This window comes from Narcine bancroftii, chromosome 5, assembly GCF_036971445.1.
Source record: "Narcine bancroftii isolate sNarBan1 chromosome 5, sNarBan1.hap1, whole genome shotgun sequence".
Lineage (NCBI taxonomy): Eukaryota > Metazoa > Chordata > Chondrichthyes > Torpediniformes > Narcinidae > Narcine > Narcine bancroftii.
In genome coordinates this window covers 87,500,935-87,519,968 of record NC_091473.1, presented here as the reverse complement: position 1 = coordinate 87,519,968, position 19,034 = coordinate 87,500,935, and the positions used below count along the sequence as shown (strand labels likewise).

At 38.2% G+C, this 19,034-nt stretch overlaps 1 protein-coding gene across 1 annotated transcript; it reads right to left on the bottom strand.

Moving 5' to 3' along the window:
- Nucleotides 1-11,049: 11,049 nt before the first annotated feature.
- On the bottom strand, nucleotides 11,050-18,553 carry LOC138763674 (prostaglandin G/H synthase 2-like). The gene is made up of 10 exons (XM_069938215.1): nucleotides 17,387-18,553; nucleotides 17,016-17,132; nucleotides 16,769-16,912; nucleotides 16,245-16,388; nucleotides 15,593-15,774; nucleotides 15,023-15,106; nucleotides 14,640-14,886; nucleotides 14,152-14,438; nucleotides 13,724-13,871; nucleotides 11,050-12,839 (listed from the first exon to the last, which is right to left on the bottom strand). Exons 1-10 carry the CDS (start codon nucleotides 17,469-17,471, stop codon nucleotides 12,436-12,438), a joined length of 1,842 nt encoding a protein of 613 aa, XP_069794316.1. The 5' UTR covers nucleotides 17,472-18,553; the 3' UTR covers nucleotides 11,050-12,435.
- Between the last annotated feature and the right edge of the window lie 481 nt (nucleotides 18,554-19,034).

Below are 19,034 nucleotides of genomic sequence, written 5' to 3'. Positions count from 1 at the left end.
AGTTCGGCCCTACTAGTCCATGCCGTAACAAATCCCCACCCTCCTAGTCCCACTGATCAGCACCCAGTCAATACCCCTCCAGTCCTCTCCTCTCCATGTAACTATCCAGTCTTTCCTTAAATGTAACCAATGATCCCACCTCAACCATGTCTGCCGGAAGCTCATTCCACATCCCTACCACCCTTTGTGTAAAGAAATTTCCCCTCATGTTCCCCTTATAATTTTTCTCCTTTAATCTTAAACCATGCCCCCTAGTTTGAATCTCCCCCACTCTTAATTGAAAAAGCCTATCCACATTTACTCTGTCTGACTCTTTTAAAATCTTAAACACCTCTATCAAGTCCCCCCTCAATCTTCTACACTCCAGAGAAAAAAGCCCTAGTCTGCACAACCTTTCCCTGTAACTCAAACCTTGAAATCCTGTTAACATTCTCATGAATCTTCTCTGCACCCTCTCTATTTTGTTTATATCTTTCCTATAATTTGGTGACCAAAACTGTACACAGTACTCCAAATTTCATCATAACCTCCCTACTCTTGAATTCAATACTCTGATTTATGAAGGCCAACATTCCAAATGTCTTCTTCACCACACCATCTACCTGAGTATCAGCCTTGAGGGTACTATTTACCACAACTCCTAAATCCCTTTGTTGCTCTGCACATCTCAATAGCCTACCATTTAATGCATATGACCTATTTAGATTTGCCCAAAATGTAACACCTCACACTTATCTGTATTAAATTCCATCAGCCATTTCTCAGCCCTCACCTCCAGCCTTCCTAAATCACCTTTTAATCTACGGTAACCTTCCTTATTGTCCACAACACTGCCAATCTTTGTATCATCCTCAAACTTGCTTATCCAATTCTCCACCCCTACTTCCAGATCGTTAATATATATAACCTGAAAAAGTCGAGGTGGTCCAGCACTTCACCAAGCTACGAAAATAAAAGGGCTACAGGAATTTGCCAGTATGGGGGTGTGGCAAGATGACGTAAAGATCAGACGTGTAATCCCTGCCCTCTCTGGTCAGATTTTTAAATGTCCATTATTTTATCCCTTTATTTTTAATTTTAAAACTTTAATTTTTAGTTTGATATTTTGGTGAGCTATTATGGCTACTAATGTTAAAAAAAAACGAAGTCTCAGTTACAAAAGAAAATACAGTTTCGAAGTGCAGAAGAATTGGGGCCTAAACAACCTGGAACAGCCTTGGATCCTTTTTCAGTGATCCCCAAACCTCAATGATCGCCGGTGGGGACAAAACCTAAGGTAACAGTTACTCACCAGTCTCAAGATGGCACTGGTTCGACCCGTTCTGTGGAGGAAGGAGCGCGCTCCTGAGAAATTGGGCACGACTCTGGAGGCCTGTTACAAAGAACTCTCCCATTGGAAGAGACAGGAGCGCGGAGGTAGAAGATCCCGATGGCAGACACGCAGTCTGCAGCGACTATGCGCTTGGGTGGCGCTGTTAACTACGGAGAATTCCATAATTTTATTAAAAAATGGTCTGTGGGGGGACGACAGCGACGACCCCCTGAGGAAGTCGGGGAGTCGTCGTTTGGTGTCCAAACCCATAGCAAAACGATCAGAATGCTACCTTTTGAAGAGCAACAAGAAGAGGATTTAGCTTATTCTACCACTGTACAGGAAATGGAAGAGCTGGAAGAAAGTGAGTTACAAATCATGGAACCGGATCTTGCATTCCAAACTGCACTTCAGCCTGTTTATATGATGCTTGAAGGTATTGCTTCTTATCTGGATGTTATTACTGGTCAATTAAACCAGGTGGTTCAAATGAATACTGATATAATTTCAGACTTAAATGTGGTTAAGGCAGAAGTTAAAGAAAACCGGGAAAACTTCAAAAAATTTGAAGCTTCTTTTTCTGAATGTAAACAACAGGTACAATCCAATGCAGAAACAATAGTGAAGGTGGAAAAATCAGTTAAAGATTTAGGAGCCTGGGGAAAAGAGTTAACAAGAAAAATGGACTATTTGGAAAATCAAAGCAGAAGAAATAATGTGAAAATTGTGGGTTTGCCAGAAGGTATAGAAGCTCAAGATCCCATTAAATTTTTTAAAAATTGGATTCCTCAAATGTTGGGGGAAGAGTCCTTTCCTGATGGATTGGTATTGGAAAGAACACATAGAGCTTTAAGAAGACCACCTTTATCTGATAGTTCGTTGTTTGAACTGTTTGGATAGAGAGACAATTCTTCGACTTGCAGTTCAAAATGTAAGACAAAGACAAGCTCCAATGATGAATCAGAATAGTAGAGTTTTCTTCTACCCTAATTTGAGTCGAGATATCATCAGACGCCGATGTGAATTTAATTCTGTTAAAGATGTTTTATGGCATAAAGGTTACAAATTTGCTTTTCGTTATCCTGCTGTGTTGAGTGTTTTATGGAAACTATCAGTTTCAATTCTTTGAGAGTGAGCATGAGCCAATGGTTTTTGCTAATTCGTTACACGATGTCAGAGGACAAGGAAAGAATCCACCACTATCTCCTAAAAGAAAACCTGATGGACTTGGAAATGGACAAAATGGCAGAAATAGAAAGAATGGGAAGGGGAAGAATGGGAATGGAAAGAGTTCATCTACTCTTGAAATTAGTTCACCATCTGGACTGAATTTTTTTTGTAATATGTTAATATTTCTGACTGGCTGGCTGGGGAGGAGGGGATTGCACTAACTTCTTTCTTAGTCATCAGTCACTAGTGGGTAATCCACACCCAGTTTTTTTAGGGAGTTACTACCTTTTGGTAGTTTTTTTGTTTTTTTATTAACAAATATTATTTCTATTTGGAGGGCCTATATATTTTATTTGAGAAAGTTTTTCTTTTTTTTTCTTTGTTATTATTAATTTTGTGACTATTTTTGTATTTAGTAATTGTATGAGATAAGTCGAATTTGAAATTTGACACCTTTAATGTTCAAGGATTAAATAATCCAATCAAGCGTACATTAAAAAGATGAAGATTGATATTGCTTTTTTACAGGAGATACATTTGAATGAAAAAGAAAGTATAAAATTGAAGAGGGATTGGGTTGGACATTTTTTTTTCTTCATTTAATTCTAAAGCTAAGGGAGTAGCAATTTTGATACATTAAAATTTATCTTTTGAATTACAATCAATGGAAATGAATGCAGATGTATTCCTAAGTTGAATTGTAAGATTTTTAATGAATTTTGGATTTTACTTAATATTTATGCACCAAATGTGGATGATGAAGTATTTATTTCGGATGCATTTCTGCTTTTGGGACAAGCTAATGAAAATATTTTGGTTGGAGGAGATTTTAATTGTGTTTTGGAACCTTTACAAGATAAATTTCCAAAAAATCTAAAATGGCAATTCATATTCAAGCTTTGATGAAAGATTTTAATTTAGTGGACATCTGGCGACGTCTTAACCCAACAGAGAAGGATTTTTCTTTTTATTCATTTAGACATGAATCTTTTTCTAGAATTGATTTTTTTTTAGTATCGGCACATTTACAGGGGAAAATACTGCAAGCAGAATTTAAAAGTAGGGTAATTTCAGATCATTCTTTGCTGTTTTTTAATTATGAAAGTTCTGAAGAAGTTCGTGTAGCTTCTCGTTGGAGATTCAATACGATGTTAAAAAAAGTGGAATTTATTGAATTTTTAAAAATTAATCTCTTTTTGGAAGAAAGTGTTAATTCTGTTCAGAGTAAATTTATATTGTGGGATGCTATGAAAGCTTACTTGAGAGGTCAAATAATTAGTTATACCTCTAAGGTTAAAAATAACTATTTGACCGAGAGTCTTGAATTAGAGAAACAGATTGATCAATTAGAAAAGGAATTTCAGAGAGATGCGACAGAAAATCAGAAGATAGAGTTGTCTAGATTGAAATTGAAATATAATACATTGCAATCTTATCAATTTGAATGTTTGATTAATAGATCTAAACAGCGGTATTATGAATGGGGTGAGAAAGCACATAAGGTACTTGCATGGCAGTTAAAGAAAGAACAGGTATCAAGGGTTATTAATGCAGTTAGATGGAATTTGACTATTACTTACAAACTTCGTGAGATTAATGATGAGTTTTATTCATTTTATAAGAAATTATATACTTCTGAGGAAAAACAGGAGAACAGTTCGATTGACTCTTTTTTATCGGTGTTGAAATTACCGGTACTAGGAGAAGAAGACATATTGGAGCTGAAGGCTCCATTTATTGATTTGGAAATTAAATCAGCTATGTTGGAAATGCCGAGTGGAAAATCACCTGGTGATGATGGGTTTTCGGTTGAATTTGATAAGGTATTTTATGATGATTTATCTACAGTGTTTGGAGATGTGTTATGACAGATTAAGGAACATTATGATTTACCTGAATCATGCTCTAGTGCCTTAATTACTGTAATTCTTAAGAAGGATCGAGACCCATTAAAGGTGTCTTTATATAGACCAATTTCTTTGTTGAATGTAGACTATAAAATAATAGCTAAAGTATTAGCGAATCGATTGACTAAATTTTTACCTAAGTTGATACTTGTTGATCAAACGGGTTTTATAAAGAATAGGTATGCTTCAGATAATATTCTTTGAGTAATTAGTTTGATTAATAAACATCGACAGTGTCCTGACTATCCGATGGTGATATCTCTTGATGCAGAGTTAAGTGGAACTTTTTATTTAAAGTTTTAGAGAAATTTAACTTTGGTCCCTCTTTTATTGGTTGGATTAAAGCTTTATACAATAAACCAATAGCCAGGGTATTGACAAATGGTCAGAACTCAGAACCTTTTAGATTAACTAATTCAACTCAACAATGTTGCCCTTTGTCTCCAGCTTTGTTTGCTTTAGTAATTGAATCTTTAGCACAGTTGATACAATAAAATACACAGATACAAGGTATAAAAGTTTGAGATCTATTTGCTGATGATGTATTGGTGTATTTAACAAACCCAGTTCAGTCACTTTTACATTTGAAGGAATGTTTAATACAATATGGAACTTTGTCTGGATATAAAGTTAATTTAGAAAAAAGTTAAATTTTACCGATAGATGAAGGAGATTATTCAGTTTATAAGAATATTATTAATTTGAAGTGGACTGATTGAATTAAATATTTGGGTATAAATTTAGATGTTGATTATCAATCTTTATATAAATTAAATTATGTACCATTAATGAAAAAAATTAAAGCTGATTTGATTAAGTGGAAGGATCTTCCTTTAAATTTAATTGGAAGAGTAAATACAATTAAAAGGAATATTTTTCCACGTATACAATATTTGTTTCAATCAATTCCTTGCTTACTTAATAAGAATTTTTTTTTGAGATTTAAATAAAATGGTTAGGGAATTTTTATGGAAGGGTAAATTTCCGAGAGTAGCTTTGAATAAGATAACCTGGAAATATGCATTAGGGGGATTATGCTTACCACATTTTCAAAATTATTATGAGGCAGCTCAATTTAAATTTATTAGTTTATTAATGGACTTGGAATGGCCCTCTAGTTGGGCTAAAATTGAGATGGAAAACATTTCTGAATTTGAAACACATCAATTTTTGTTTTGGTGGAATTTAAATTTATTACAACAATATAATGTGCCGATACTAAAACATTTCATGAAGTTATGGATGAGGAAAAATAGAATGATAGGTTCTAAGGGTAAATTACTAACTTTAACATGATTATACAATAACCAATTTATTCCTTTTTCAATGTATAATCAATGCTTATTACATTGGAAATCTAAAGGTATAAAAAACTTGGGGGATTATTTTAAAGAAGGTCAATTTTTATCTTTTAATAAAATGAGGGAAGATTTTGGTATTAATGAGAATTCTTTATTTGTTTATTATCAGCTTCGATCTCTAGTAAAACATATATTTGGTAGAAACATGATTTTACCTGATTTGACTAAATTTGAATCTTTTCTTGTGATTGCACCAAAGAAGGGATACATTTCATTGATGTACCAAATATTACAGGGAAGTATGGGAAAAAAAGGGATGGAATAGATCTAAGATTAAATGGGAAAAGGATATTAACTTTATTTTTTCCGAGGATGACTGGTTAGATATTTGTCATGATGGTGTTACTAGATCAATAAATGTTCATTATGCAATGGTTAATTATTAATTTTTACATCAATTGTATTTAACACCTGAAAAGTTTAAAAAAATATGGTTTTAATGAATCACGCTCTTGTTTTAGGTGCAGTAATTCGGTTGGAACTTTTTTTCATGCTGTTTGGTTATGAATCTATGTTTTTCATACTGGCAAATTCGTTTTTTTAAATAACTTTATTTATTCGTTCATCATAGTTATTATATATATTATGAACAATAAAAAAAATTTCTTTATAGATAAAAAAAAGAAAAAAAAAGAACCCCCCCCCTCAGCCAGCTCTCTTTAGGAGAGCCAAAGAAAGAGAAAAGAAAACCAAAATATATTCTAAATATAAAGCAATTCAATTGTTTTTGGAACATTTGTATAAGATTAAAATACTTTTAGATCCGACAATATTTTTGTTGGGTAAGTTGAAGCCTTTGAAAGATTTGGGATTAGATAAATTTCAGATTGCTTTCGTATATTTAGCTTTATCTGTAGGGAAAAATGTATAGCAAGTACATGGAAAAATGCTAATATGATTGACATTAATAGATGGCATAATGAGATGAAAACGTTTGATAATGGAAAAAATTACATATGTTTTACATGATAATTATTATTTTTTTCTTAATAAGTGGTCTTTATGTGGGGGGCGTGGCAAGATGGCATAGAGTCTAGGCGTGTAATCTCGACGTCTCTGGCTAGACTTTTAAGAACTCGTTTTTAACTCTTTGTTTTCAGGTTTAAATTTTTTAAAACTTAGTTTAAAGTATCAAGGAATTGTAATGGCTATTAATGGCAAAAAGATTAAACCTCAAGGACAGGAGAAACTACATTTTCGGAGTGTTGAAGATTTAGAGCCTAAACAGTCTGCTACAACTTCAGGTTTGCTTTCTTTCAAGCCTAAACCTCAGAGATTGCCTGTGGGAGCTGAAATAAACGACTACTACTCATCAGGAGAAGGACATCGCTGGAATGACCCATTCTCAGGAGGAAGGTGCGTGTGCCCCCGATGTGGATCCTGATTCTGGCAGCCTGCCGACTTTAACGGAGGGGGGACGTAAGAAGACTCCATTGCTTGAAATACCCCAGGATATACTCCAATCTGAATATTTTGGTCTTTTTTGTGAGTTTTTGAAGTAATAACGGGTTGCGGGGGGAGAACAGCATCAGCCCCCTGAGGAAGTCGGGGTGCCGTCGCTGGGAGTCCAGACCCACAGTAAAACTGTTAAACTGCGTGTTGTTGAGATGCAGCAGGAGCTGCAGTTACCTGGTTCTGCCACTACGTTAGAGAAAGCAAGGCTAAGCTTTTCTGAATTACAATGTAAACAGCTAAGCCTTATCATTCAGCCTATGTTGAATGAAATGTCTCAGAGGCTCAGTTTGGAACTGGATAAGTAAAAATACGTGTGGAAGCATCTTGTGAGGATTTTAAACAATTTCAGGCTGCTTTTTTGAAATGTCAACAACAAGTGGCTTCTAATACAGAAAAAGTGTTGTAGGTGGAAAAATCTGTTAAAGAATTGCGAGAACATGAGAGGGAGTTAGAGAGAAAAGTAGATTATTTGGAGAATCAAAGTAGAAGGAATAATGTGAAGATTGTTGGTTTGCCAGAAGGTATGGAAGAACAAGATCCTCTTTGTTTTTTTACCGAATGGATTCCACAAATACTGGGGCAGGAATTTTTCTCTGGAGGTCTGGTAGTGGAAAGAGCTCATAGAGCCTTAAGAAGAAGACCTCTGCCTGGTCAACCACCGAGACCCGTGATAATTCGATGTTTGAATTATTTGGACAGAGAAATTATACTTCGTTTAGCAGTGCAAAGCACAAGACAACGACAAGCTCCGTTAATGATTCAGAATAGTAGAGTTTTTTTCTATCCTGATTTGAGTCAAGAGGTTATTCAGCGTCGGTGTCAATTTAATCCAATTAAAGAAGTTTTGTGGTGTAAAGGTTATAAGTCTACTTTTCGCTATCCGGCAGTGTTGAAGGTGTTTTGTGGAGACTTTCAATCTTGGTTTTTTGAGAATGAGTGTGAAGCAATGAGTTTTGCTGATTCGTTGCCAGATGTCAGAGGACAAAGATTGTCTCCTAAAGAAAAATCTGGTTGTTCTGGAAATGGAAGAAATGGCAGAAATTGGAGAATGGAAAGAGTCCGTTTCCTTGAAATGGGGTTATTGAGTCTGGAATTTCTTGGATGAATAGAAGAAATTTTTTATTTTTATTTTTTTTATGTCATTATGATATCTTGTTGTTATTCTTTGTTTGGCTGGGGAGGGAGAAATTTGCTCTATGATCTACTAGTCATCAGCCACTGGTGGGTGATCCACACCCAACTTTTGTTTAGGGATTACTACCTTTTGGTAGTTTTTTTTTCTTTTTATCTTTTTTTTAATTTTCATTTTATTTAGACTTTATTTTGTGGTTTCTTTTTCTCCTATTAGAGGGCCTATTTACATTGATCTGAGTCTTTATATATTGATATTATTAGTTTTTAGTAATATTAGTGGATATGTCAAAGTATATGTTTCACAGATAACTATAGTTTTTTTTATTAATAGGTGGTTGGAATGTTCAGAATATTTACATTTTGATTTATATTGACTAGATTTTAATAAGTATGCTTTACTTTTCTTTATTTTTTTCTTTTTTCTTTATGGCTCTCCTTAGGAGAGTTGGCTGAAAGGGGGGGGGGTTTCTTTCCTTTTTTTTCTTTCTTTTTTTAAATATATATATAAAATATAATGTTTATGCTTTGTTTATTGTTATATATGTTACTTATTATCTGTATTTTGAATGAATAAATAAAGTTAAAAAAAAAATAAGTGGTCTTTATATTTAGAATATATTTTGGCTTTCTTTTCTCTCTTTGGCTCTCCTAAAGAGAGCTGGCTAAGGGGGGGGGGGGGGGGTTTCTTTTCTTTTCTTTTTTTTTCTTTTTTTTATCTATAAATAAATTTTTTTATCGTTCATAATATATATAATAACTATGATGAACGAATAAATAAAGTTATTTTAAAAAAACAAATTTGCCAGTATGATAAACATAGATTCATATTGGCAGCGGCCTGCATCATGCTCCCCCTCTTTGTGCTTATGGTGGGTAAGTCAAAGGATGATGAGTCTTCGAAGGCATTCTAGAACACCAAAGACATGCTGGTGGTAAGACATTTCTGTTACTTTTTGGAAGGTCGGCAATTTAAGGTCTTCACCAATTACAAGCCATTGACATTCGCCTTCCATAAGCTATCGGATCCATGTTCGAACCAGTAGCAGAGACACTTGTCAAGACATACAGCACATCACGGGGAAAAGTAATGAGGTAGCTAGCGCTCTGTCATGCCCTGCTATCGAGTTGGTCCTTGCCCAGGGTGTCAATTACGTGGCCCTCGCCAAAGCGCATCAGCAGGACCCTGAGATCCTCGCGCATAGGACAGCCATCTCCAGTCTCAGGGTGGAAGACATTCCCATCGGCCCAAGTAACCTGACACTACTGTGCGACATCTCTACCAGCAGCCCTCGCCCCATCGTCCCGGCCGCATGGAGGTGCCAGGTTTTTGACGCTAATCACAACTTGGTGCTTTTGCAATAAGAGCCACAGTCAAGATGGTGGTTAGCAGGTTTGTCTGATATGGTCTCTGAAAGCAGGTCTGCCATACCTGCATGCACTGTTAGTCCTTAAAAGTGTAGACTTTTGAACCAGTGGAGCACAGGTCAGGAAATGTCCATATTGATATAGTGGGGCTGCTACCAGTTTCCCGTGGGGTGAGATACCTACTGGTTGACCACTCCAGGAGGTGGCCTGAGGCAGTCCCGCTGGCTGATACCAACACAGAAACCTGCGTAGAATTGGGGTCCCAAAGCACCTAACCTCAGACAGAGTGGCACAATTTACTTCTGGCCTCTGGGCAGCACTGGTTAACTACCTGAGGACATAGCTCCACCACACCATACCATACCACCCTCAGGCCAAAGGGTTGGTGGAGTGGGTTCACAGACACTTGAAGGCAGCCTTGATGGCCTGGCTCAAGGGTCCCACTTGGATGGACGAACTGCCTTGGGTCCTGCTTGGGATTTGCACCACGCCAAAGGAAGACTTCAATGCCTCGGAGGTGGAGATGATCTATGGCACACCCTTAATCATTCTGGGGGAGTTCCTGGCCCCTGACAAATGCCCAGAATAGCCCATGGTCACCCTTGAGTCCTTGCAGTGAAAACTTGGGTCCCTGGTCCCACACTAACCCCAACCACACAGCCAGCCCAAGCATAATATCCCCATGGTTTTAAAGACTTGTCAGTACATGTTCGTGTGAAGGGATGCACGCCACCCCTAAAACAACCCTATGAGGGGCCCTACAGGGTCATCAGGGACAAGGCTCCAATTTTGTCCTTGACATCAGCAGTAAGGAGACCTTTACCATCGACTGTCTGAAGCCAGCATATCTGGATGTAAGCAGCCAGTCTCCACTCCTCCCCTGAGACACAGGGGCAAGTCAATGGACAACAGCCTAAATGCCGCTTCTTGGGTGGGGGGGAGGGTGGGGTCGTGTAGAAGCCTGTGCACAAAGAAAAGACCAGCCCACAAAAGGTGGTGACCGTGCGGAACTGGGTGTGACACGGCCGTTGACCCGGGTGACCTCCCGCACAGTGGGAAGAACTGTGGCGAGAACGCCAGCCAATCCCAGGCCAGTGGTCTGATGACGCAGGGCCCTGACGTCAGTGCCCGGGGCCCATATAAATGTGACGGCCAGTGCAATAAACCAGTCTCGACTTCAAGGCTTTGGTGTGCGTGTCATTCTTCTCTACGCTCGCATAGCGTGAATGCTACATAGTATTGTTTTATTACAGTAACTTGCAATCAAGTCAAGTAACGTTGGCAGAAATGAACAGTGCATCAATCTCAAATTGGTAGGTCTAAATAATTTTATATCTTAACACCATTTAAAAAAATTGTAATATACTTTATTTTTTTTGTACATACAAAAAGAATGTGGCTTTGTTGATGACAAGCTTGCAGCACAGCAGCAAAACATTTGTTAAAAAAATATATCACCCACAGCTGTTTGTACAAACATTTACCATACATGCAATTTATAAAGTGATGAAGTGCAAAAGTTCCATTCAAAGAAAGATCTTGCAAAACAATGACTATGATTGGTACAAACTGATACTCATTTTGGAAGACAAGGAGGAGAAATTCCAGAGCCAAAAGAACATTTGTATCAAAATATATCATATTTCACATAAACTGCATGTGTTCCCCATAAATAAATAAATAAATATTGTCAAATTAAATAATAAATAGCTTTTGAAGGCCTTTAAAAATAATTCAATCAGCATTTACACTCGCTCATCTTTCAAGCTAAAGCACAGTCATATTACAGCTCTCTTCCAAAAGTGAAAAGTCAGCTTCATGTCATGATTGCTTCTTAGCTTTCTGACTGTGTAAATATTGGCACAAGCCAACCCTGTCCTCATTCAGGCATCCACATTTGTACATTCACTTAGAGTCCCTGGCATGCTTGCAAGACTCAGAAGCCCCCCCTATCCAAATGCTCCCATATTAATGAAAATATATCTGGATGTTGCTGCACTGGTGTATCTAAACTGGAGTCATCATCTTCACTCATACACAGACATTAGCAGCAAAGCGGTACAAATATGTGATATGGACAAAATATGGAACTCACATTGACATTTGTAGGCTGAGAGGATTAATCAGCACATTTCACCCCGATACAGTTTCAACAGTGGAGACAATGGAACGTCCAACTGCTTTAAAATTGTGCTCTTCTACTCTGATTAAAAATGTTCGGGCCCTCTGAATAAAATACCCTCTGAAGTGACTTAACGATATTTTCTCAGGGTTCAACTATTAAATGCTGCAATGTTCGTATTGAGCAAAATGAAAGGGTACAACAGTCTGTCTCATGGACTCAGCCAATTAGAACAGGCTCTTTATTTTTATTTATTTTTGGATATTACGTCAATTGAAATTGTGGGACCTATTTTTTTTTCCATTTCACCTGTGAAGTTTTCCTCCACCTGGATGAATTAACTTCAGGGATGATGGTTGCCTCCCAGTAACTTACTACATTGGACATGATTCACATAAGGGTCTTGACATCATGTGTTGATGAAACACTCACTTAGGTTATGGGGATATCACACCCAAGCCTGATACTCCCCTCCCCCCAGTTCATAAACACAAACCAAGTGAGAACAGAAACCCTGATTTGAGATTTATTTTCCCCCTGAGACCAATTATTGCAACTTGATCAGAATTCCAGTGATATTTTATGGTATCGCTTTTTAAAAAAATCAATTTAAAGTTCTGTTGACTGCTCTTTCAAGAGAGCATGTGGATTAGCATCATTACTGGGAGATTTTGAGCTGACTAAGCCTGCTTTGATGGAGATAGACTGAGGAACACTAAATGAAACAATTGGGCATGGCCCTTTTATATTGTTGCAGACCAACTTCTTTAGTGATGCAGTGTTTATAATGTCAAACCCAACTTTCCCACCAAAGGTGCTAGGTTTCCAATATTCTGGAGAACAAATAATGTTCCCCATTAAACCCTTCAAAGAGAAGGGAGCACCCATCTCAACCATTGTTTCCCCAAATATGGCTTCAGGCCTTGGTTTTTCGATCATCAAAGCAGGATACATCTCCATTGCATCAATATCCCCATAAAGTTCCTTCAGCTCAGCTGCCATTTCTGTTTCCCCTAGAATATAAAGCAGATATTGTCAGAAGAAAGTACAATAAAAACTTTCAATGTGCAGATAGAAAAATGTGTAAACGTTATTTATCAATATAAGTAACCACATTTCAGAAACAACTTTCTAATAATCAGATGACTATCTCTAAATTGGTCGTTTTGTGGATCTTTCCACCATATACTACAGAACCTTTAATGTGACCAAGTTTTGGTAAAGGAAAGGGGAGAGTAAGGCAAGAGGGCTGATAAGAGTTGCCAGCCTCATCATGAAGTCCAGCCCTCTACTCAAAATGTAAATCATCTTCCCCAAGGCCAATAAATTATAAATTGATAAGTCTACTAGATGAAACATACAGACAATATGTATCAGACAGTGTATTTGCCCCATGATTTGTTTTTTTTTTCAACTAAAGTTGGCTTCATCTACAGTAGCGGAGATATGCCAACAATGGACTGTAATATTTTTCTGTTTTTATACTTAAAGTCTTCATCATTTCTTTTCAGGAGACATGTCACAAGGCAGAAGAAAGCTGCAGTAAAATGTAACTTAACTTGTTATTTCAGGGAGCAAAACACATTGCAATATTAATATTAATATTTCTTTTAATATTCATCCTACAATAAAAAGTCAATCTCAAAGTAAATATTGCAATTTTCTGACCACAAATATAAAATAAATGTTTCTGTAGGATTAGAATAAGACTGTTTGTTTATGATTTATGTAAGAACCATTTCCTCAATAGCCGTGACATTTTTAACCCCAATCTTCAGCGAATAGGCTCCCATTTTCAGAATGAAAGGATATCCTTCCCTTAAGTTTTCCATTATACCTCCAACTAAATATCTTGAATTGTAGCACACATCAATTAAATATAATTTGCAGATCTTACCTGTGAGCTCTTCAAAAGACTCATAGGGCTTCAGTGAAAAGCGCTTTCTATACTCATTCAGCGACTTGTACCGCATCTGCCGAGAGTGCTGAATGGCAGAAATAGCCACTTTCATCAATGCTGCATTCAGATTTCTGCCTCCAGCAACCTACAGAGAGACCAGGAGCATCAATTTAAGTTTCCTGAGTTATTGATCTAGTAACTTCACTGCCTAATGATGAAAATACTTTGATTTTTTTTCCTGAACTAGAAGAAACCATTCCTTTCAAAAAAGGAACATTTAGTAAAATATTTAGGACTATTGATGTAGAAAATTAAACAATGCTATTACTTTTCATTTTTAATTTTAATGACATATCGATTGCAAATAAATTACTTCCTAGTTTTGCATCTCTATGAAGTCAACTGAAAAACAAATTGATTCTTACCCTGCCAGCAATTTGCTTGGTGAATGAAGCCACCATGTTGGTGATGCCATGCTCCATCAGCACTGAATTATTGAAGAGGAATTCACGGTAACTGTATTCTCTGTCCTCAATTTTGAAGGTATCAGGCATCAAAGGGTGCCAGTGATAGAGAGTGTTGAACTCTGATGCAATCCGGTTACTATATTGGAATTGCTGGTTAAAGAGCAACTCTGGGTCAAATTTCAACTTGAAGTGATAACCACTCAGGTGCTGCACATAATCTTCAATTACAATTTTGATTGTCTCTCCTGTAAGAGTCAATAAAATAGTTTGAGTATTAATTTAAAAATGGCCTATTAACCAAGAAAATTTGCTTAATTCAAATAAAAATTCCAAAAATGATAAAGCATCCCACCCATTGCATTCTAAGACTCTCTATTAATCATTTTGCTGTGCATTTATCCAAATTGTATGGGCAGAGGAGAATCAGGCATGATGGATCCACTCACCAATCAGTATCAGTCTTGTAGTCTGGAAAAGCTGTTCATCATCCCATTCAGGGTGCTCCTCTTTCAACACATCACAGACTCGATTATGTTCCCGCAACCATATTGTTGCATACATCATCAAACCAGGGACCAGTCCAAAGAATTCCTGTCCCACTGCTAACTTCAAATGTTCTGGGACATGAGGAGGATATGTCATCTTTATGGGTGCATCTTTAACAGTGGGAGGATAGACTTCTCCATTTACAATCTGCAGGAAATATTGCGGATTAGTTAGGATTTCTTTTGAGTCGTATTGAAATTCTCCAAAACAATATGCCAAAGGTTCTTGGAGACCGAACATGCAAGTTACAACAAAATACAATTACAAATTAGTTAAAGCCTACCTGATACTTGAGTTTCCCATCTGTAAATAATCTCAATTGGTGTTGTCGATCCAAAGTTTCTCCATAAATATTACTTAGGTCAACCTGTGTAATGGAAAGATTGTAAACCATTAATATATAATGAAAACAATCAAACAGATTCAAAGTAGACAGGAAAGGAAAAAAAATTACCAGAGGATGCAACAAAGAGGTATTTGGATTTTCAGAAGCATACACAAGAGCTCATAATTTTGGAGTAATATATTGGTATGACCAGGGGAGCAGCTAACTTACAGTAAACAGCAAACAGTGAGCAGCTGGAGGGACTCAACGGATCAGGCAAAATTCTGATCTTCACCATTTCAGGATGGAACCCTTTTTTGAGATTTAATTCGAAAGCATGCAGTCCCAAAACACTGACAGGCCCTTTCATTTCTCTGAATGCTGCCTGCCTGACCCATTGATTCCCTCCATTTTTCTCATTGTTTGCTCATATATTCCAGCATCTGCAATATCAGTTTATAATAATCAAATAGTGTGATTATTTCAATCCATTTTTGAAAAATAGCAAATGTACAGATTTGTACTTACACCATGTCCCAATCCCTTAGTGAATTCAGGCCCTCGGCTCTCATCCGTCTTAAAAAACTGATGAGTGAAATGTTGAGCAAAGAAGGCAAACATCATATTGGTCCTTTGGGGATCAGGCACAAATTTTTTCCTCAGGAGGAACCTTTCTGCTAAATACTTGGGGTCAGGCAATGTTTTCTTTCCTGTGAAAGAACAGAAATGTCCATTAGTGAAATGTAAAAAGTAAAAGTACAAGTAAAGTGGTAACATTATTTCCAAACCCCAGCTAATTGAATATATTAAGGATAATCCCTGGGAGGAATACTGATGGAGGCAGCAGCATTCTGGAATAGATTTCCTGTTACAAGGTGTGCAAGTTTAAAAGCAAAACAAAAAACCCAAAATGCTGGAGGAATTCACTCCATGGGTCAGGAAGCATCTGGGGAGGGAAATGTACAATGGACCTTCAGGTCAAGACCCTTTGTTTGGACTGACCACCCAGTTGTTCCAAAAGCAGTTATTATATTCATGTGAAATTAAAAACAGTTCATTGTGGCTGATCATTTTCTACAATATCAGCCCATAATGTATTTAAGATAGGAGCTGAAATAGGTAATATTGGTGTGAGGTGTTGCAACTAGCCAAAGGAATGTGTTGTAATCTATTAACTTACCAACTACTCCCATCGGAGTTGGGCAGTCTTCAGGAGTTGGAGGGAGATTTCTTGTATAATAGGAGATATTGGCGTAGGCCTCCCAGCTTTTGTAGCCATACTTTGAATTATAGGTGGGGGGGCTGTCGATCAAATGAGATCTGGCTGTTTTTTGGGGGGGAGAAGGCAGTGGCAATCAATGAATAAGTAGTGGGAAAATAACATGCAAATAAACAACCACTTTAATAAATCACAGAGGTAAAACCCCACTGATACAAGAAATGGTAGTTATCTACGTACACTTGAAGCTGATCTGTTTTGCCCCTACTTCTGGCAAAACCTTTTAATTTCCCTATCTGCTCTGAACAGGCCAATCGTTCCCAAATGAGGAATTCATACCCTGTCCGACTAAATCTCTATCCAACTTCACTACACAGCTCCACGTCCATTGACTGCATTTACTCTTCACATGTAATAACAGAACTTTAAGATTGATCAGAGCTCCTCAAATTAATGTTAAGAACAATATGGTCCGTTCTACTTACATATCAAGACGTAACGCATGATGACGTCTCTGAGGAAGGGGATCTGGTTGACAATGTTCCATACACCAGGATAATGGGTCAGGATGTAATGAACAGTGTTGGGAGTGGGTTTCAGGCTGAGTTTCACCCAGGTCCAGAATTCAGCTGTTTGAGAGAACAGAGCCCATTTGTTTAAATGTGCTGTGTTCAGCAGTAAAGTGTACAGGAAATGTCTCGTGAAAGTCAGCCGGTCGGTCGTTTCACTTACGCGTGGCGCAGTCCTGCCCGTAAAATCCCGTGCGGGTGCAATCGCATTCGTAGCCATCGAACCCCACCGTGCTGCAGACTCCTCGGTTCTGGCAGGGGTTGGAGCAGCAAGGATTGGCTGTGGAGGAGAAGGCGCGGAACAAATTGAGACTCCGGGCTCACTGACAAGCTATCGCGAAAAAAGTTCACTGATCGAACTCCAACAGCACAACATTACCATGGCAAAACAAAACATTTGTGGCATGCGGACTCCTTCAAGTTGGAGAGACCATTGCCAATTGTTCGAGATCCAACTCCTGAGACGTGACAGAAGTTTATAAAAGCCAAGGGAAGAAACGGTACAGAGACGCGGACAAACTTGCCCGACTTTACCTGCTTGGTCGAGAGAAAATAGGCTGGCGAGGAGCAGTGTGGCAAGCGCTGCCTGCCCGCTCCGTGCTCCGGAGGCTCCAAACATCGTCCCTTGCTTCGTGTCTTGTTCAAATCCTGCTTCCTGGCGTCCTGTTCCACCTTTTAAACTCTTCAGACGTGACTCAGAGAGAGAAAAAAAAGATGCTCGTCAGACTAGCTCATCATCGCCCCGATGCGTTGGACGACTTGAATCCATGCCACAATTCTCTTTCCCAACAAGTCGGCCAATTCTCCACGCCCCCGCGCGGACTCCTTCCCTCTTTTACAATGTTCCTTTGAGTTATGATTGAATTTGTGTCCACTAGTTTTATTCTAAGTCACAGGGGATGTTAACGTAACAAGGACTTCCTATACCCCTCTAGCAGTGTGTACAACTCTCCTCTTGTCATGAATATCTTCAGACAATGGACATTTCCATCAAAACCATTGAACATTTCCTTCCAACAGCTTGAGGTCTGGAAAAACAATTCCGTCTTTCCGCGCTGTTAAAAAATCATCTCACCTGTTGCCCTTGAAGGAAAACTCTTATGCCCTATCTAGGATTTACAGTCCGCCTCAACGTCGACCCAAAGGTGATCTGAGGCCTAAATGCTTCAGTCGAACGCGCTTTGACTTTTTCACTGCCTTTATAAAAGACAGAGATTTTGCAAACTGTGTCTCCTGCTGGAAACTGCTCTTCTGTGCGCATTCGCGGGGCAAAATAATAGTTTGGTGCCCCTCCACAAAGTGGTGAAGTTTGTCCTCTCCACTGAAATGGAGTCTCATGTCAGAGGCACCCACCCACTTCTGCATTGGACACCTGAGTTCATAGAGCAAATGACATCGATTCAATGTTTTGATTCTTTTGACAGAGACAAGATGATCTGTGTCTGTGACACTGGCAGTGAAATCTGCAGTAAACATCCTATTGTGGTAATAATTAAGCTAAAGTTTATAACATGGTGTTTGTTGAGGAAATAATTTTTAAAATTCTCTTTTCCACCGACTTCCCCTTCTCCCACCTTAAATTACTCGATGCCCAGAACTACACATTTTCAACTGCAGGGAGGAGGTGGAAAGTGAGAAAAGTATTAGTCTCAGCACTGCTCTCAATAAAAATATTTTACAAAGCAATCATATGTAAAGAGGTAAAAATTTAATATATTAAATTATTTACTTCTTCTTTCTTTTTCTTTGGCTTGGCTTCGCGGACGAAGATTTATGGAGGGGGTAAAAAGTCCACGTCAGCTGCAGGCTCGTTTGTGGCTGACAAGTCCGATGCGGGACAGGCAGACACGATTGCAGCGGTTGCAGGGGAAAATTGGTTGGTTGGGGTTGGGTGTTGGGTTTTTCCTCCTTTGCCTTTTGTCAGTGAGGTGGGCTCTGCGGTCTTCTTCAAAGGAGGTTGCTGCCCGCCAAACTGTGAGGCGCCAAGATGCACGGTTTGAGGCGTTATCAGCCCAGTGGCGGTGGTCAATGTGGCAGGCACCAAGAGATTTCTTTAGGCAGTCCTTGTACCTTTTCTTTGGTGCACCTCTGTCACGGTGGCCAGTGGAGAGCTCGCCATATAACACGATCTTGGGAAGGCGATGGTCCTCCATTCTGGAGACGTGACCCATCCAGCGCAGCT